This window comes from Dermacentor albipictus, chromosome 2, assembly GCF_038994185.2.
Source record: "Dermacentor albipictus isolate Rhodes 1998 colony chromosome 2, USDA_Dalb.pri_finalv2, whole genome shotgun sequence".
In the NCBI taxonomy this organism is placed as follows: Eukaryota; Metazoa; Arthropoda; class Arachnida; order Ixodida; family Ixodidae; genus Dermacentor; species Dermacentor albipictus.
In genome coordinates, this window is record NC_091822.1 from 58,293,299 (window position 1) to 58,313,384 (window position 20,086).

Genomic DNA, 20,086 nt, shown 5'->3' on the forward strand with positions numbered 1-20,086 from the left:
AACATAGTTGCCGCACGTCTTGCGCTGTATGTTCGAATGAAGGCGTGCGCTGGCAGCCGATGATCAGGACTGAATCTCGCCTGCGTGAAAGAGAGCGGGCAGGAAGCCTGCCGTCTCCCGTCGTCCGCGAGGCACACAACATAAACGTCCCCTTAAAACGGAGTTCAAAGTAGAAAAAACTGTAGCTAATGCTGTTGGCTTCAGCAGGTTGCAAGATTGTACACCATCTGTTAACTTTTTACTGCAAGATCAATTATATGGACACTCCAAGTGCATTTCCGCCGTCGGTGTCACCATGTCCTAAAATTCCGCATGAAGTGCAAGGGCAATAAATAGTTGCCGCGCGTCTTGCGCTGTATGTTCGAATGATGGCGTGCGCTGGCAGCCGATGATCAGGACTTACCCCCGTATTCACAAACGCTCCTTGACTCGACCCTCCACTTGAAACGCTCCTTGAGGGTCATTTTCCATTTCACAAATCGCCCTCGACTTGAAACGCTCCTCAAGTGAAGGAAATCCCGAGCGCTTTCCTCGAGAATCTCAAGGTAGCATCGAGGCTACCTTGGGCAGCTCCTTCACTCGAGCGTTATGGCGGATTACGCTTCGTTCGTCGATTATGTTCTGCGTGTCGACGAGCTATTCGGCGTCGTCATGGACAACAGCGATATTGCAGACGTAGCACGACAGAGGCTGAGGGACCGCCTGAATCCCATGGAACACTTCACCAACAGCGAATTTCTCGCACGCTATCGGTTCACGAAGTGCACCGTGAAGAAGCTGCTTGACTGCCTGCCTCTTGAACAGAGCGCCAGCAACCGTGGCCACCCTCTGCCACCAATGCTTCAACTTCTTCTCGCTTTACGCTTTTATGGAGCGGGCACATTTCAAGTTGTGACAGGTGACCTAGTGAACGTGTCGCAACCGACAGTGAGCCGCGTCGTCGAACGTGTCTCACGACTAATTGCTACGCACTTGTTCCCGGTCGTCGTGAAGTTTCCGAGCACAGATAGCGAGTTCCGTGCGACGATGGTGGATTTCTACAGCATTGCCAAGTTTCCCGAGGTGACGGGGTGCATAGACTGCACCCACATCCGCATCAAGGCACCGGGTGGGCCGAATGGCGAAGTTTACCGCAATCGGAAGGGTTACTTCTCCATAAATGTACAGGTAAATTGCTACCTCTTTTCTTTTCTCTATATTAGCGCAGCATTAATTCTTAATGAGACAGTCATGTGTTAATGTCTACAGGCTTCAATAAACAGTATACTGGCTAATTGGATCAGTCATGGTAGAAATCAATTTACTCCATTCCGATCCTTTTCCTGCTCCAGATAATGACATAGCGCATTTCGTGATAATGCGCGGAGATATGGCCGAGTAAATGAAGATTGGCATGGCAATAGTGCTAGACGTTTTATATTAGAAGACTATCGTACATATTGTGGCTCTTCTTTGAATTTCTTTAGATCACCAAAAGGGACGTAGGGCCTTGCAATTCTAAAAAGCAGTGGCTGCTTCTACTCAGAAAAAGACTATCGTGTATGTGTGAATTGCGCGGCTTACATTCACCTCAGCTGAAAAAAAATTACAATCGATTCTTCTTTTTTTCATTAGGTCAATGCAGGGCCTCAGCTGCAATTTTACGACGTCGTGGCTAACTGGCCCGGATCCGTGCATGACAGTCGAATCTTCGACAACAGTCGTGCACGTGTTCTCTACGAGACAAAACGAATGCCTGGTTTTCTACTTGGCGATGCTGGCTATGCATGCATGCCCTTCCTAATGACCCCACTAGCTTCCTCCGGACGTCCGAACAGCCCCGAGAGCAAGTGAGTATCGCTGCATAAAGCAAAAAGCACAATAATCCTTATGTAATGACGTACAGTTTCTTGCGTTTGAAGGTTTAATTAGAGTAAGCGTGATCGATATTTTAGTAGTAATGACGTAATTTTGCAAAATATAGCTTTGTTTTATTACCTTCATGTATTTCATGCAATCTGTTCTTGCTACACCGAATATAAGACGCAATACAATTAACATATTAGCCGCAAGAGCTTTGACGACTAACCTGCTTATGAGGCCAAGGTATAAAGTGCGTCTCAGAGTAGTTAGCATAAGTGTAAACTAACATTGTCTGTTTTGCACAGGTATCAAGCGGCTCACATCCGCACCCGCAACACTGTAGAGAAAGCTTTCGGTGTGTTTCCCATGTTTGGACATGGGGCTTCTGCACTTGACGGAGCGTTCTGCGGTCATTACGACAGCTTGTGCTGCCCTGCATAACCTGGCAGTCCTGAGGCAGGACCCGGAACCTCCAGCTGTGGTGATCCCACAACACTTGAGGCGGCAGCAGCCTGATGTGGCGAGGCAAACTGACACACTGCATGGATCGCAATGTCGAATGAGGCTTATTGCTCGAACATTTAACTAAAACATCATAAAAGTGAATTTGCACCTACGTTAATCCAGATTTCAAAGCGAGTACATCTTGGAAACTCCAATTATGTGCAAGTTAAGATAAGGAATGCCATCAAAGTGCAAGCACACTTTGCTGGTCAGGACACTCCTTTAGTACTTCTTTCATATGTATATTTTGGTGCTTTTTTCGTGTATTGTGTATATTATTGCTTATTCGCACAAGTAGTTTCAATCATTAACCACAGTTGCAGCTGTATCATACTCCTTACATATTAAAGCATAACCGTGTGTGAAAATATAATGAAACATTTAGTTTTGTGCCTGCTGGCTTTATGAAAGTTGCTGCTTCTTTGCCTCTAATTCAAGAAACAGCATCTGGCGCTCCATGTCATCGCGCCACTTTTGCTGCTCCAGCTGCTGTTGCCGCAATCGCACTTCGATTTGGTGCAGTTTCTGCTTCCGTTTTTCGTCCATCCTGTGACGTTGTCGTTGCTGGATGAGCTGCTGCCGACGCAAGCGCATCTCTACAGAGTGCAGTTCTGCTTTGCGCTCCTCATCTTTCTGAAGCGCCTTCAGTCGGGCAGCTCCTTCAGGTGCGAGCGCCCGCTCTATCGCAGCTGTGCGGCCTCGTGCTGGTCTCAGTTGCTGAGGTGTGTCAATGAGAGCCGCAGCGTCTGAAGCTTCCAGTCGAGCAGGTGTTGGCACTGCATGTGGCGTGGTCTCAGTCGTCGATAGCGGCACGGTACTGGGACCTGCCAAGACAGCACTTTCCTGAGCCGGCAGTGGTGCCTGAACTGGATTATCTGCACACATAAAACAAACATTAACTTAGAGCTTAGGACACACTGCAGTTGAAAACTCATTTTTGTAAGCAGTGTCGATTCATAGTTTGAACATCTTATGAATACCAATACACATACATGCAGGCACACTAATCAGACGTCACAAGTGATCAGTCACACACGAAATGGAAAGCGCTAGAGGCTTTAGACTGTAACCCAGGCCAGCAAGTGAAAAGAAAAAGTAAGCAGCTTATCCATATGATGCCCTCCAAGTGTGTTAGTCACAGAAATAAATAGGAAAAGTGTGTTCCAGTCTAGACTCAGTGTTGCCGTAACAACAGACTAAAGTTTCCCTACTAAATAGTGGCGCCTGGAGTAGCATGTAATTTGAAATAGCAATAGATACTGTGATGTTATTGGGGCCGGATCACTCCAGAAAAAGGGAGAAGCAGCACGCGAAAGCAAAAACACACATCAGACTTGTATTGACGTACACGACACAGATAACGGCACACACAAGTGACAATGTCCCAAAATGCCTCATAGGCGACATGCACTATATCTATGGCTCGGTGGGTTATGATTGGCCTAGAGTTCCGGCGGAAGCGTATGTCACCGTGTCTGAGACCTCGTTGAACCGATGCTGGCCAGCGGGGTCGGACAGCCGTGACCAGCGAGGTCGGACAACAGGGTCGGCCGGCGTTTTGGACAGCCGTGTAGAACGGCCGGATCGGACAGCTGGGTCGGACGGCCGGGACGGTCGGCTGGGTCGGACAGCCGGGTTGGACGGCCGGGTCGGACCGCCTCGCGGGGCTCAGGTAACCGGCCGCAGTCTCCGGGTCGCGTCCACAGCTGGCGGGGTAGCCCCGTGGCCGCTCACCCGAACGCTCGAGCGCCCCGGTTCCGGACCGCCAGCCCTCCTGGACCAGTGCCCAGCGGAAGAGCGGGGCGAGGTAACCTCCCAGCGGGCGACAGTGTTGCTTCAGGTGTGGCGTATTGGCGCGGCCGGCGATAGCTCCTATGGGCCAGACGCCCAGCGAGGAAGCTGCTTTCCGTCGACCGCCGAACCTCGCGCACTGCTCACGCCACGGGCCACGGGCCACACTCTCGCGCCACGCTTTTTGAGGCACCACTGCCGGCGCTGCCAAATTGGTGTCGATGATGATGATGGTCCTCTTCGCCACCGCACGGCGCACTGTCTTCATATGTTTAGGCTTCGCACTCCCGCGTACCATATAATATGACAATACCCCCCTTTTCGAGAAAGTTGTTCGCAACTATTCTAACACAAGGACGCGGGATGAGAAACAGAAAAAAAGGAAAATTGTCATGTACGTCTGTCCGATTGTACATATGAGTACACGACACATCTTGCTCACAGGGCATTGCACCCAGTCAAAGAACGAACGCACAAGTCTGTTCGCTTTCAACTAAATACTAAACACTTGAGATGTCGCAATGTCTAATCACATTTTGATATATAAACAGGTGATTACGCGCGACTCGACTCAAGTAGTCAGCTCTGACATTGTCACAATCTTTTATGTAGTTAACAGTAAAAGAATACTCCTGCAAAGGAGACTCCAACGCAACACTCTGTTGCTGACGTTCTTGGCGTGCTCCTCTGTGGGCTTGGTTTCGCTGGCCTGGTCTCCGGTGCTTTTTCAACTTCGGCGGCCTTTGTGTCGGCGTTTTTAAAACTTCAGGACCGAACGAACTTGTCGCATTCTTGCACGCACACACAAGCACACATTGACGAGGAAGTGGAGCGGCCTGTACTTTCCCTTTAGCTGTTGTCCTTTGGCACTTGTCGCACGACTTCACAAAGCGTTTTACGTCTCTGTGTAAATCTGGCCAATAATATTCTTGTAGGATACGATTGGTTGTTCTTCTGATACCTTTATGCCCTTCTATGATGTTTTCATGTGCCCCTTCTAATATGCCAGATCTAAATGCTTTTGGTATGACCACCTGCTTAAAGGTTCTGCCAGTGGCCCGGTGGTAAAGGCGATACAACAATCCTTTTTCTTCCACGAACTCGTAGCTGTGGCCCTTTCCCAAGTTAAACGACTTGCTTACTTTCGCAAAAATATGTTTCAGCGTCGGGTCTTTCCGCTGTTCTTCAGTGAGTTGTCCTTTTGTCACGTCACGTAAGACGATTCACGGAACGCACAAGGGACAAATCTTGCCTTGTTCTTCAGTTCTGGCTTCAGCCACGCTCGATACATGCTGAGGCTTCCTAGGCGCCTTATTCAGCTTCATTTCTATCGGCGACGACTCAGCGTTGGGAGCAGCGGGGTGCTTCCAGTCAGAGTCCGGATCGTATGGTCCTCTGACGCCTGGAAGATTTCCCAGAACAAGGTCGTAGAGGGGCTCGTCCATACATGCCACTGTTAACTTGCCTGTAAAATACGGTGTGTTCACTTGCACGACAGCTTCAGGCAGGTAGCTTGTTGAGCCGTTTAGAAGAACAACGTTCCTCTTTCTTCCCGTCATATACACCTCTGGAACGAGTTCCCGTCTGACAATTGCAGTATTACAACCGGTGTCTCGTAATACACGAACACTTCTTCCCAGCAGCCGGCCTTCAACCACTGGCATCCCGTCGATGGGGAAAGTTACAGCAGTCCCAGGGTTCTTGTCATCGCTGTCGCTTGATCGGCGAGTCTTCTTTCCTGGACGCTTTCATTCATTCACTTGACGAGTTCGGACTGGTTGAGATTTGGCGAGTGCACACGCTGAACTTGGTTTGTTGTCCCCGTACCCAGTTCGGCAATTTTCAGCTGTGTGTCCCGTTCTGTCGCACAATTCACACTTCAGCATACGCTTAGGTGGGGCACGGCAGTCAGGAGCCAAATGTCCAAACCGATGACAAAGGGTGCACATAAGTTGCGGTTTCCTGGGAGCTTCAATGTTTTTTCCATCAAAATCCTTTGCGTTATCGGGACCCTTTCCTAGGTTTGTCCAGTTCTGCGCTTCAAGAAAGCGATCCGTCAAGCTAGCAAATTCGTCAAGGGATTTGCACTCTCGCTCCTTCAAGAAAATGACTAGCTTTGGCTCACAACAACGCAGAAACTGTTCAGAGATCATGTGATCTCGTAGACCTTCATATGTTTTAGGCACATTAGCCATCTCAATCCAATGGTCAAAATAGGCTGAAATTCTTGCTGCTAACTGTCTTCCAGTTTCGCCCTCTACTGCTCGTGCTTTACGAAACTTTTCTTGGTAGCCTTGAGCCGTGAATTGAAACCTTTGTAGCAAAGCTTTCTTTACCTTCGGGTAATCTAATAAATCGGCGGCAGTCATCCGACCAATCACAGTTAACGCTTCCCCAGTCAGACACATGCTCAAAGCAAGAGCCCATTTTTCTTGTGGCCAGTCCTGCCCTGTTGCTACGCGCTCAAACCGCTGTATATACGCGTGTAAGTCATCGCGTTTCTCGTCGAACAAAGGAAGTAACTTCTGTGGATTGAGGGATGACGAGGAGGTGCTGGGCGCAGTCAAAATTTCAGAAGCAGCTGCCGGCACATTGCGAGCTCCTTCCTGAAGCTGCAGCTTTAGCTGGAGGATCTCACGCTGCCTCTCGTCAGCTAAGCGCGCTAACTCAGCAGCTTCCTTGATTGCCTCTCGCTCCGCAGCTCTCTCATCCCTTTGTTTTGCCTGTTTGGCCTCAATCCATCTGCAAAGTTCTGCGCCTGACAATCCTATTTGGAGTCCTATATCCGTGATTTTCTCTAAATCCATGGTGCCGTCTACTAATGTGTGTCTGCGCTCAAGCGAAACTGCCCCCTTTCACTGTATTTACGAGTGAATCCTGGCAGGCTCGCCAGTTTGTGATGTTATTGGGGCCGGATCACTCCATAAAAAGGGAGAAGCAGCACGCGAAAGCAAAAACACACATCAGACTTGTATTGACGTACACGACACAGATAACGGCACACACGAGTGACAATGTCCCAAAATGCCTCATAGGCGACATGCACTATATCTATGGCTCGGTGGGTTATGATTGGCCTACAGTTCCGGCGGAAGCGTATGTCACCGTGTCTCAGACCTCGTTGAACCGATGCTGGCCAGCGGGGTCGGACAACAGTGTCGGCCGGCGGGTCGGACAGCCGTAACCAGCGAGGTCGGACAACAGGGTCGGCCGGCGGGTTGGACAGCCGTGTAGAACGGCCGGATCGGACAGCTGGGTCGGACGGCCGGGACGGTCGGCTGGGTCGGACAGCCGGGTTGGACGGCCGGGTCGGACCGCCTCGCGGGGCTCAGGTAACCGGCCGCAGTCTCCGGGTCGCGTCCACAGCTGGCGGGGTAGCCCCGTGGCCGCTCACCCGAACGCTCGAGCGCCCCGGTTCCGGACCGCCAGCCCTCCTGGACCAGTGCCCAGCGGAAGAGCGGGGCGAGGTAACCTCCCAGCGGGCGACAGTGTTGCTTCAGGTGTGGCGTATTGGCGCGGCCGGCGATAGCTCCTATGGGCCAGACGCCCAGCGAGGAAGCTGCTTTCCGTCGACCGCCGAACCTCGCGCACTGCTCACGCCACGGGCCACGGGCCACACTCTCGCGCCACGCTTTTTGAGGCACCACTGCCGGCGCTGCCAAATTGGTGTCGATGATGATGATGGTCCTCTTCGCCACCGCACGGCGCACTGTCTTCATATGTTTAGGCTTCGCACTCCCGCGTACCATATATTATGACAGATACAACTTCACTCTGTGATGTTTCTGACAGATGTTAGTTGCACAAATATGCTGTCAAAGGAGGCTCATCAAATTCCACATAGGTTCCAGTGCTGCTGGATAAGCACGCTATTTAGTTTCACTGCTGGCTGGATGCATCTCAGCTGTAGCATGAAATTTCAGATAACAGGAGAAACAACTTATCTGGTGATGCCTGCTACATGTTAGTCACAGAAATCAGCTGCAAAGAAGGCATGTCGCCAGGAGCCGGTGCTGCTGGAGGAGCATGAGCGTTAGAACCGAAGGCGCCCGAGCTGTAGAAGGCGACATGCCCGTTGCTTCTGATAGAGCGCAGACTTCCGAAGCTGGCTGTGGTACCACAGGAGTAGGGCCTGAAAATACACAGGAAGCAGAACTAGTGCCCCACAGGCAGTTGGTGCAATCAAAAGAGCATTCATACATTGCAACTTTACTGTAGAGACACTTTTGTTTGTGTGCATGCACACTTATTTTTGCACATGTACACACAGGAACCACAATGAATATCTTCATGTTGTCAGCATTAAAATTGGATAACAGGTTGCAGGGGGCACATTGCTGGCACTATGCAAACACAGAGGCACCTCGAAAAGAATGAGAGATGGAGACAGCTCGTACAAGTGCATGCTAATTTTGCAAGACACAAATTAGAAAAAAAGAGGCTGTCCTTCATGAAGAGGGGCTTCAACAGCCGCCAAATGTAGAGTTGACTGGCGGAGTGAAGCGTTTCAGCCAAGGCAGGTGAAAGTTGCCGGTTTATTGACAGGCCAGCTATTTCCTGCACTGGAAGTAGTGCTATGGAAGAGAGGACCTGCACATAGAAAACAACCAGGTTCAATTACAGCTCTAAAGGCATGCAAGCCTATCAAAATAGCCTTGATCTTCGTGTTTACTTATGACACACAAAGACACCTTAAGGTTAATAAATATACTCGCCCATGACAATAATTTAGTGAAGTAACAGCAAGATTCTGGCACAACATGGCGTATTGCTGATAGATAGTAATGACAGAAACGTAAATTTTAGTGAAACACACACACAAGCCATGTGAACACCTGCGCCAGCTGCGTTACTCAGAAAAATAAACGACACAGAAACAGAACATCTCAGAAACAGTATACATGCATGCAGTCATATCACAACACAACGGCAGCAGCATGCCAATTAATAGTTTTTGCCAAATCTGGCTTCACCAAGCCACTCGTCCATGCTGTCTTGGTTTCCAGATACCATAGCCTCAAGTATGCCCGCAGGGGGTAGAGACAGTACTGGCTGGTTGGTATGGGCTCCGTCGCTGTCGTAGGGGTTTGGGAGCCGGGTTCCAATGTGAGAGGCCGCCGCCCCGACAAGCGCCAATGATGGGCTCATTGGCCGGCAGGTAGGTGGTCCACCGCCTGACGTAAAAAAGTGTAAATGCATGTGCACATTCAAAATTACAGGTTACAAAACAACGCACACGCATAAACGCGACGAGCAGCTTACTGAACTGTAACGTCAACATATGCTATAATACATACAGATACTAGCTACGCTTTCTGATTATGCCGATAATTATTCGCGTGCGCATAACGTGCGCAGAAGATTTGTCGTTAACCTGACACCAGCAAAAGCATTTTTGCACTTTCCATTGCCATTATTAATAAAATTGTGCAGCAGCTCGGGGATACGCAGCGTATGCTAGAAGGGGGGCGGCCGGTGGGTTCAGTGGTTCAATGATGCTGAGGCTGCATACAATTATTTTACACCGTAGTTTCACTGTAGTCTTCAGTCTTCTGCGGTGCTTAATTTTGCCAAGCAAATGTAAGGTGAAGTTCTCACCTGTTGCGTACAAATCCCGCTTTTCTTCGGAATCTTTCTTCTTCTATTTTGATTTTTCATTGTCCCATAGCTTCCGCAGCTGCATCACCATAACGCGACGAATGCCGGGTTGGCTGTTATATTCTTCGGCCAGCTTCTCCCAGGCACTGTCCTTGGCGCGCTTCGATAGATTATCAGTTCGGCGGTTTTCTATAACCGCTCTGTGCCTCACCACAAGGTTGCGGAGCAGTTCCCGTTCTTCGTGCATGTATACGAATCTCGACACGCCGGTCTTATCGCCACGACGATTAACGCAGTTGTCGCTGTTGATGCTCATTTTAAACAAAAAAACGCACACAGAACACGGCAGAAAAAGCTGACAAGAGGAGCAGCAGCCGACAACAGAAGCATGCGAACTTTCCGATTCTTACGGATTCTGCTCTGGCACGGCTTGGCGAAGCTTGGCTATAGCCAGTTTTGGCTACATCAACATTTGATTGACCAAATATGTTGCAAGTGTAATACATTCACAGATACATTGAAGAAAACTTCATCAATTACAATAAAAAACATGTCGTAAACAGTTTAAAGTGTTTTTCGCTCTTTTTGTTGCAATATTTGGCCACATACTTTCGTTATCAGGGGCGCTTTCCGGAAGTCGCTCACCGTTCAAGTGAAGGCCGGTTTCTCAAGCAGTCCCTTGACGGAGTAGTGCTCAAGTAGTGTTCACGAAATGCAACGACGCCTTGAGTGAAGGAAAGCGCTTCTCCTCGACTTGGCGATGTCAAGGTGAAGCGCCAAGTGAAGGCGCGTTTAAGAATACGGGGGTTAATCTCGCTCACGTGAAGGAGAGCCGGCAGGAAGCCTGCCGCGTCCCGTCGTCCGCGAGGCACACAACGTTGCGAGGCGCTGGGATGGGAGAGAGAGAGGGGGGGACTACGTTCTACTCGGGCTGCAACTGCGCATGTGGCGGCGACGTGCGGTTGCTTGGCCATATCTTGAGGGAGATCTGCGTGGGAACAGACCTAGGTGCGTCGGCGGCTCGTACTTTGTGTGTTCTCTGTGTTCTCGGCGCTCATTCTTAACGCGATAGTGTTAAGGAGTTCATGTTGCAGAAAAGCCGGTATCGTCGGCGTCGGCCGTAAAAAATGGCGGAAGGCAATTCAGAAATAAAAAGAACTTGCAAGATGGGCTGGGTGGCAATCGAACCAGGGTCTCCGCAGTGTGAGATGGAAACGCTACCACTCAGCCACGAGTTTTTTTTTTCTTTATTGCCTCGCTTTTCACAGAGTTTACGAGATCAGAAGAACAGATTAACAAGATAATAGTACCGAGAACCGTCAGCTGTTTGCTGACTACAAGCCATCAGTATTTCGGCATCTGCAACAACATTTCTAATCTTGGAACCCATTCTGGTACATACGACTGCACCTTCTGCACTTCGACAAAATGGGACACAGATTCGCAAAAATATTCGCGAACCGGTCTAGCGTCAGTATCCGCATTGTGTACAGCAGTCCGAGTTCGCCATATACTGTGCAGGCCCAGGAGCATAACCAGATCGAAAGGCACACCATCGTCGTTTTCGACCGTGAGATAACGGATTCCGTGCGGACTTAATGGCAACTCTTTTTTCAAGGTTCTTTGTAAGATGTCCCAGAAGAACACTCCACCCCAGCAATCTAAAAACACATGCTCAATTGTCTCTGGTTTTTTGCATAACAAACAATGAGTACCCCACGGAACAAATAAACCCCTTTCTTCTAACCATGTTTTAACAGGTAAGGTTCCTGTGTGCAGATTTAAAAAAAAGGTTTTAACCCCTGGCGCAACTAGCATTTTTTTAACGCGTTTCAAAACATCTTTTCCTTTGCCTGCACAGTATAATTCACGGTACAATGGCACAGGAAATAACACATCCACAAGGTCCTTGTACAGTTTTTTGCGTGACACATCTGTCAAATATTGCAAAGAAAAACGCACCGATAAGAAGCGGAAAGATGACACCACTTCTTTTAGATATCCACGTACTGGTCCTTGCTGACACACCGAAGACACAACAAACTCTGGTAGCACTTTACCCAGCCTCAGTTGAATCATAGTTCTGAGAAAGGTATGGTCTACATCTCTGAGAAAAACAAATCGACTGACGAGTTGTCTCACATACAGATGCACTAAACCAAGCCCACCATCACTCACTCTTTTAAACAGATTTGTTCGGCTCGTTTTTTCCCATAGAGAGCTCCAGATAAAGACCGCGAACACTCTGTGCATTTTTTGTACATTTAACCTGCTGCAATGCAAAACTTGCAATACATACCATAGCTTGCTTACAAGAAATAGGTTGCACGTCGTGGCCCGTGCGAAAATCGACTTATCCCATCCTTTCCACTTTTGTGCATTTTCACGTAACACCTCTGTTTGTTTTTTCCAATAAGGCTCATTGTCAGAGTAGTACTGTAGGGGTACTCCTAAGTATTTTGTCGGTGTTTCTTGCCATTTAATGTTCAAAAACATCCTTGGTGCGACGTCCCATTCCCCATGCCAGAACCCAACGCACTTGTCCCAGTTTACTGCACTACCACTTGCTTGACAGAAACTTTTAACAGCATTGACGGTATGCATTATACTTTCATGATCGACACAGAAAACTGCAATGTCATCAGCGTAAGCAAGAAGGCTTACCTCGGCCTGATGTAACTGAAATCCACGTATCGCGTTGTTCCTAATTATGCTTAGACAAAAGGGCTCAATATATATGCAAAAAAGAAGCGGTGATAATGGGCACCCCTGTCTGACTGAGCGCTGTACTGGTATGTATTCACCTACTGATTTGTTTATTATCAATCTCGTCGTACATCCGGCGTAAGCAATCCGCACACCCTCACTGATCACATTGCCTACATTCACATATTCAAGCATACATAGAAGCAGATCGTGCGGCACGCGGTCGAATGCCTTCTCAAGGTCAACCTGCAGCATAGCGACACTTAGTTGCATTGCGTCACAGTATTCAAGGATTGATCGTGCTATGTGTATATTTGTCATAATTGTCCTTCCTTTTATTCCGCACGTTTGATGTGGACCGACTAAATCTTTCATTACGGTCTGCAACCTGTTAGCCAATACTTTCATTAATATTTTATAGTCTATATTTGTCAGGCTAATCGGCCGATACGATGTGACATTACGTAATTTAATTGGGTCTTCAGTTTTTGGTATTAGGACCGTGTGTGCTGACAAAAAGGACGGCGGTAGATGTTTGTTCGCGTAAGCCTCGTTGTATACTTCAGTCAAAACAGGCGCGACAACACCCTTAAACGCCTTGTACAATGCAGCGCTTAAGCCATCCGGTCCCGGTGATTTGCCATTATTTAAATGGTCAATCGCATTCTTAACTTCCTCTACTGTTATGGGCACTTCTAATACTTCCTTGGTTTCATCATCTAATGTTGGCATCAATGACATGAAGTCTTTTTTAAACCTATCAGTGTCAACTTGGCTACGAGAAAACAATACTTTGTAATATTCCAGAAAACAACTTGCTATTGTTTCTTTGTTGGTAGACAGTAACCCATTATGTTCTATTTCTGTTATTGCATTTTGGGAAGCATATTTCTTTTCGACTCCCAAGGCACGTTTTGTCGGCATTTCTCCTGTGCACCATTTTTCAGCTCTGGCTCGAATCAATGCTCCATTGTATCGCTCTTGGTCTATCAGCTCAAGTTTTTGCTTTATGCTTTTTATGTCTTCTAAGAAATAACCGGGTTGTATACTTTCAGCTTCCAATAATTGCTTCAGATTCAATCTAAGCCGGGACTCGAGTTCTTTTTTCGCGTGACTTAAAACACTGGCCCTTTCAATTGCTTTCAATTTAATTGTTTGCTTACAAACCTCCCATTTATGTCCCCAACTATCTAAGTTTTTAGTTGTTGTTTTATCTATAGCCTTGAGAAACTGATCACAAAACTCGTCGTCTTTCAGCAAGTTTGCATTAAATTTCCAAAGATCCCAGGAAAATTGCTTGCTATTTGTTTTTTCCTTTCCAACACGGAAGGAAACCAAACAATGATCACTAAATGCAACAGGTGTGACTCGATAATCTCGACACGACTGAATTAGTTCAGCCGACACGTACACTCTGTCAAGTCTGGCATGGCTCGCACCCTGAAAGTGGGTAAAGGTGACCGCTTTTCCACCGCAAAGACATTCACCCACGTCTTCTAGATTAAATTCTGCAATCAAGTCTTTCAAAACAGCAGTACTTGCATCATTGTGTTTCCCTCTGGTTTTGTCACGTTCCGTACAGACACAATTGAAATCTCCCGCCAGGATTATTCTACGCTCGCATTTCACGTACGTCTCCATTTCTTCAAAAAAAGCTTTCGCTCTTGAGCCTGAGTTGGTGCATAAAGACAAATTACTCGCCAATTTTCTGTTGACAGCGAAAAGTCAGATACAATGAAACGGCCTGACTCACAGGTAGTCACCGACTGCACTACAGCACCAAGACTCTGCCGAATTAACAAAATGCACCCCGAAGACCTCCCCACCGCATGAGCAACACACACGTTATAGCGTTTCGTGAAAGGACGCACCATACGCTCTGTCTGATCCTCTCTCTCCACTTTGGTCTCCTGAATGGCTACAATATCCAAATCATGCTCCGTTACGAGGCGGTAAAGTTGGTTTTGCCGCCTCTTGGCACTAAGCCCTCGGACTTTAAGTGTTGCAATATTTATAGACCTCTCTAAGGACTCCATATTGGCGAGTGACACCAGACCGAGCCTACGGCGCTCCCCTCACAGACCTTGCCTTGTAGCAACACACAGTCCAGTCGACGCTCAGGGCGTCGACTTGCCGCCGCCGCGTGTAAGCGACGCCGACCGCTGATGGCTGGTGGCCACCCGAGGCTTTTTGGTTCCAGGCTCGGTCCCACGCCTCTCCGTTGCTCGTAGCCGGGTGTCTTGAGAAGTCGTGCTTGCCTTGCTGAGTCGGCGCTTCGTAGGTGTTGCCTCGGCGTCCATTGCAGCCTCATCCGTCGAATCACTGTCTTCGAGCGTCGCAACAACCTCGCTTACTGCAGTCTTGAGTTCAGCTGTTTTCTCACCACTCCCGGACGCACTTAGTGGGAGCTGCTTTCCTAAGGAGTGGGTTTCAGAAGGGCGCTCTGCCGAGCCTTCTTCGTACTTTCCTGTCGAAGCGTCTTCCAGAGTGGCGTCTGCTGCCCGAGCGTCTGCAGCCCCGTTTTCTTGCGAACCTGCTGAGCTGGTGGACGCCGCCACTGCGGCCGCGTCGCTGATAGACGCCACCATCCCAGCCACGCTCTCCGCTTCCTCCTCGTCCATGAGCATCTCGCTCCGGTCTGCTTCACCGCCTACGCTTGCAACTCTGGCGTACGAGCGAGTACAATTAGCCTGCTCGTGCCCGAACGCTCGGCAAGCACCACACCTGGGCACTCGGCATTCACGTCGTATGTGTCCAGTGTTGTGACAACGAAGGCATAACGGGGCGCGTCCAGGCACAACCACTAGCGCAGTGCCGCTACCAAGACGCATCTGATGTGGGATGCGGTCTGGTGTGACACCATGGCGCAGCAGAAGACGAACTAGACGAGTCGTTGACTCGGCGCCCTCAAAGTCCTCGGCCTTCCACCGATCACTGATGACTTCCTTTATCTCGCCGTACTCTCGGAAGGCTCGTCGAATGGTCTCAGAGGTGACGTCGAACGCGACCCAATGTAGCTTAATCCTGAGTTCTTGCCTCGCTGGATCAATGACGAGGCATGGCCGGTTCTTCACCAGTAGTGGTCCGGCGTCTAGCAGCGTCTGCTTTGCCTCATCTGTCTTCATGTTCAGCAGCCACACGTGCGACATTTGGTATGCACCAATTCCACCTACTTACTGAATTACTCCAGCATCCTTCAAGGGCTTCCGGAAGTCGTCGATTCTATAAGGCCGTCCAGTGACGTCGCAGTGCAATACAACTGCGCGCCTTTGTCCTTCACCTGTTGGTAACGGAGGCAAGATGACACGGTAATCCTTGGGCAACGCAGAACACGGGGTACCACGGCCAACGTCGGCCGCTTTCGCAGCTCTCGAGGAGCCCTCCATTCTGCGTCTGTACTGCACGGCGTCCAGAAGCAGAATGACTCAGCCACGAGTTAGATGCTTCAAAGGGGGTCAAAAGCGCCTCTAGTGATAGCGGTTTTGCCTTAGAAACGCGCCGTAGAAAGTTATACTGCGGTGTATATCGGTAATTATGAGCATGTAAATTACAGAAGTCGCAGTTAAACGCGTAGCGTAGTAGGTTTCCGCTACATTTCTTCTGCGCTTGACGCGCACGCAAAGCCATCTTGCGGCAAACCCAGAAAGCCCCCTCCTCGCAATGTACGGCGCTGCCCCGACAGCTAGCGTGCCACTCGCCCGCTTCTAGAGGACGATCCCATCGAGGCGTCAGCCCCATCATCGCGTCCGCCTTCGCGGCTCGTCACGGCCCGGCTGTCTGTGCTGATCACGGCGTTTGGCTCGCGTAGATCATTTCTCCCTCCGATGCACCGAGTTCTTTGGCTCGTCCCGCTTGCTCAGGCGCACGTTTCGTCTTTGTGTGACTCAAGAGCATGCCGAGCGAAAGAGTTGGCGGTGCGAACGGGGTGCGATAACGCTATCGCGTTCCACTCTTGAAGGCGAAGCTTAAACATCCTACAATTTTTGTTGTTGATCCAATAGAGAGCACGAATGTCACTTCGCTTGCAGCTGCTGCCGCAATTTCCTGAAGCCAGCGCTTCGACTGCGACCTTCCGCGGTCATCGATTTCAATGTGCTAATGTTCGCTTGTGCGCGCGTGCCACCATGCTCGTTAATTTATTTAGTGGGGCTACATTTCAAAGCTTACATGGTCGATAAAACTACCATCACTACTTTGTATAACTGTCCACTAATTTGCTATCGCAGCAGATGCTTCGCCTTTCGGGCTAAACTGCGAGTTTTATTATTTCATTATTTTTGGTGTTGTGCGCACGCTTCCGAAGTGGCCACTTCGAACATACATATTTATTCAATAAATGCTGTATATCATTGACCTTCTCCGCCTCCTCCAAACGATCTCCTTGCCTCCAAAAATAAAAAGCAATATCTGGACACTCCTAGTTTAGGGTGTCCATACCAATCATGGGGAAAAATATCCACAATAAGGAAACCACGTGTGAGAGACGCCAACGCCATATATTTTCATATTTATAGCCCTCAGCGCTTATGCACCCGTCGTAGCTACCATTACTTTAATAAGCGCCGTAGTTGGGAGCGCGTGCCATAAGGTTGCGTGCGTCATTCCTAAGTCCAGGCAACCTTCCACTGATGCTATTCGACGAGCTGAGTTCACTGCAAGCGGTAAGAAGGTCTCTCTTGAGCTTCTCACGCCGCTCAAGGGCGTCCTCGACTTGACGCTTCACGTCCAGCCGGCGCGCCTTCTCAAGCGAGCACTGCAGCTTTGCGTCGTGCAGACGGGCCTCCAGATTCTTTATCTGCTCGTTAAATTTGTTCTTCTCTTCTTCAAACTCGCGTCCGCGCTTTCTTTCTACGTCAGCCTCCTTCGAAGATTCGTCTATGCGCCTCTGCAACTGCCGGATCTCGCGCATTGCAGCCTGTTTTTCACCCTCCGCTCTCTCTAACGCCAGCTGAGAGCGCGCAAGTCTTCGTTCACTTTCCTCCTGAGCTGATCGAAGTTTCATCGCGAATCCTTCCTCCTCCTCGTTAATTTTCTTTCGAAGAGCTTTTCCTTGTTCCTCGGTGTGCTGCATTCTTGACGTCTGTAGTTTTGAGTTGACCTGCGCCACCGCGAGCTGGTCCTCCAGTCGTTCCTTCTGTGCCTGAATCCGACGAAGTTCGCCGGCCAACACACCACTTCTGTCCCGACACTTGATGACCTTCTGTTCTGTGGCACTAATACTGGCCTGCAGACACTTGTTCACTTCGCAGAGAACAGATATCTGAGTGGAAGCACTTGCGAAGCGGTCCGTATGATCGTTGTCCGTGACTTCGACACCGTGACGCGGCTGTGGTGGTGAAACGAAGACTTTCTTCAGCCTAACCATCCTGGGCAGAGCGCTCCTGACACGCACATTGGCGTTTTCGACTTCAGGCTTATGGCTCAGTCGTGATTTGGAAGGCCAAGAATCTTTACCGATAGTATCATTCGAAGCCTGCTCGGTCATTGCGTCATTTTTTGACGTACTGATGTGTTTACCCACAGGTTCCATTCGGCTAACTCCGCGACCGACATCCACCTCCGCTCTATTATTATGGTGCAGCAAAATCGATTCATGAGCTTGGCTGTCTCTTTCTTTTTCATCATTGTCTTCTTGTATTTCAATCTGGTCTATTTCATTGTTCACCTGTTTCGATAACATGCCCCTGTTGAGGTCACACTGTGGGCCAAGTACTGGAGGCAATAAATTTGATTCATTCGTTTGGAACCTCAATTGTAGATTTCCTTCGAATACCTGCGCTTCCCCTTTTTCTAGCCCTTCGTGTTGCGTTGTAGAGCATCGCAATTGTATGTCACGAGAAGAAACGTCGCAAACGCAGTTATCAATTTCAAGCACATTTTTCTCACCGGAGATGTCCGTGTTAGCCTTACCGCCATGCTCGGCACTGTCCGGTGTCGGTAGGCCTTGGTAGCACTGTGGGGCACCGCTTAGGTCCGTGTGACGCGCCTCGAGTTCGGTGTCAGTACCCTGCTCATGCGTTGGCTGCCGCAAGTACTTCCTACGCCATTCGTCCAACGAAGTTGTCACGTTGTGCGCGGAAAATCTTGGTCCTTTCTGCTCCTCACTCGAGATGATCTCTCTCCCAGACTTCGGCATTGCGCTGCGAAAGTGTCAATAAAGATGTGGCCGATGATAATGATGTGGAGCTTTGGCAGATACCCACTGTCGTGAATTGAACAATAGGAGAAAACGTAAGTGTCCCCTGTGGTACAAAGCAAACTATGCAAAAAAATGCTATGAAATCAACGTAGTAGTGGCACGTGTGCTTGCTTATCCCTATTAGCAGGACAGCATTTCACCCGCTAACAACTTGGAAGTATTTGCTCAGAGCTAGATGTGCCTGCATGATTTGGCATCTTTCTGGGGTATTCTCGTTGATTCAGTCCGTCCTGTATGCTCTCGTCGAATCTTGCGTAATCAGATCACATGTGGGACGCGAATAGTGTTGTACTTTTTGGAAGGTGTGCGAATTATAACGCTGGAATCTTCACCGAATCATGTATGAAAGCCGATGTTCTTGACCCACAGTTCAGATTTTCCACGATTGACGAGTGTGCTCAGCGCTATTATTTTTCTGAGTGTTACTTCTTTTGCTGCACCAAGGTTCGTCCAATAAAAGTTAGTTTTATTATTGCATTGTGACGCCGCGGTAATTACCCCACTACAACATATCTGGTGGAGGTGCCTTTGCGTTCTCACTCGCTGTCTTCCCCTAAAAGCGTAAGTGCGTCTAATGCTGCTGTCTGCTGTTATTATGACGCCAGATTTATTTCTCAACCTGGAATTTTTTTGTCTAGTATAAAATCAAAACTTCATGCTGTCTTTACGCTATTCGAATGCATTCTTTCGCCGATATACTGAGGTTGCCGCAAAGCTTCTTGTCATTATATTTCGTGTTTTTTTTTTTTTGCTGTTGTCCAGAAGTGAGTGGAGGATGGACCGAGTGGTGCCGATCTTTAAAAAAGTAGGAGGAATAATAATACCAGCTTATCGTCCAATATCACTAACTTCCCTGTGTTGTAATCTATTAGAACACTGTATTGCAAAATACACGTATATTTCTAGAAAAGCAATATACGTTAAATAACTTGAAGCTCGAGCTTGTTTACAAATAAAGTACTCGAGCATTACGCTACTGATAAATTAGATTCACTCTTTTGCGTGAGTCATGGATATGAAGGGTCAGATAGATGTAATATACTGAAATTTCTGCACGGTTTTCGGTAGAGTAATTCATGAACAACTAATTCTAAAGCTCAGGTCAATTAGTATTCCGGAAGTTTTTGTGTGCTAGATTGCAGGTAATTTATATGACTGCGTATAGTTTGTTGATATGGACGGACTATAGTCGGACTACTTGCCACTCACATCTGAGCCGCCTCGAGGAAGTGTATTGGGACTTTTGCTCTTTGTGTCACAGACAATGTTGACGTAATCTGTCCTGGAGCCCCTACATTGCGCCAATCGGTTGCGTAATTGACATTAACAAATACATCGTCAAGGTCATTTGTAGAATGAACTTCTTAGTACAATGCACTCGGGCCGACGACTGTGCATTGTACTAAGAAGTTCATTCTACAAATGACCTTGACGATGTATTTGTTA

General features: G+C 48.7%; 2 protein-coding genes and 2 pseudogenes across 2 annotated transcripts; 1 reads left to right on the forward strand and 3 right to left on the reverse strand.

The window, feature by feature from the left end:
- Positions 1–579: 579 nt before the first annotated feature.
- On the forward strand, positions 580–2,431 carry LOC135901800 (putative nuclease HARBI1; annotated as a pseudogene).
- A 317-nt stretch (positions 2,432–2,748) lies between these two features.
- LOC139046720 (uncharacterized) lies at positions 2,749–7,219 on the reverse strand. The gene is made up of 2 exons (XM_070533238.1): positions 3,817–7,219; positions 2,749–3,221 (listed from the first exon to the last, which is right to left on the reverse strand). The coding sequence occupies exons 1-2, from the start codon at positions 4,433–4,435 to the stop codon at positions 2,749–2,751; spliced, it is 1,092 nt and encodes a 363-aa protein (XP_070389339.1). The 5' UTR covers positions 4,436–7,219.
- Positions 7,220–9,222: 2,003 nt separating this feature from the next.
- Positions 9,223–15,827, reverse strand: LOC135905274 (uncharacterized; annotated as a pseudogene).
- A 1,166-nt stretch (positions 15,828–16,993) lies between these two features.
- On the reverse strand, positions 16,994–17,806 carry LOC139055704 (myosin heavy chain, embryonic smooth muscle isoform-like). Its single transcript, XM_070533239.1, has one exon. It carries the CDS (start codon positions 17,804–17,806, stop codon positions 16,994–16,996), a length of 813 nt encoding a protein of 270 aa, XP_070389340.1.
- Between the last annotated feature and the right edge of the window lie 2,280 nt (positions 17,807–20,086).

Excerpts from the sequence above, each read along its gene's own strand:
- LOC139055704 (XM_070533239.1), bottom strand. The coding sequence starts at position 17,806 with ATGGTTAGGCTGAAGAAAGTCTTCGTTTCACCACCACAGCCGCGTCAC.
- LOC139046720 (XM_070533238.1), bottom strand. The coding sequence starts at position 4,435 with ATGGTACGCGGGAGTGCGAAGCCTAAACATATGAAGACAGTGCGCCGT. Across the intron at positions 3,222-3,816 it reads TCAACGAGGTCTCAGACACG|ATAATCCAGTTCAGGCACCA; the intron begins GTGACATACGCT and ends TTATGTGTGCAG.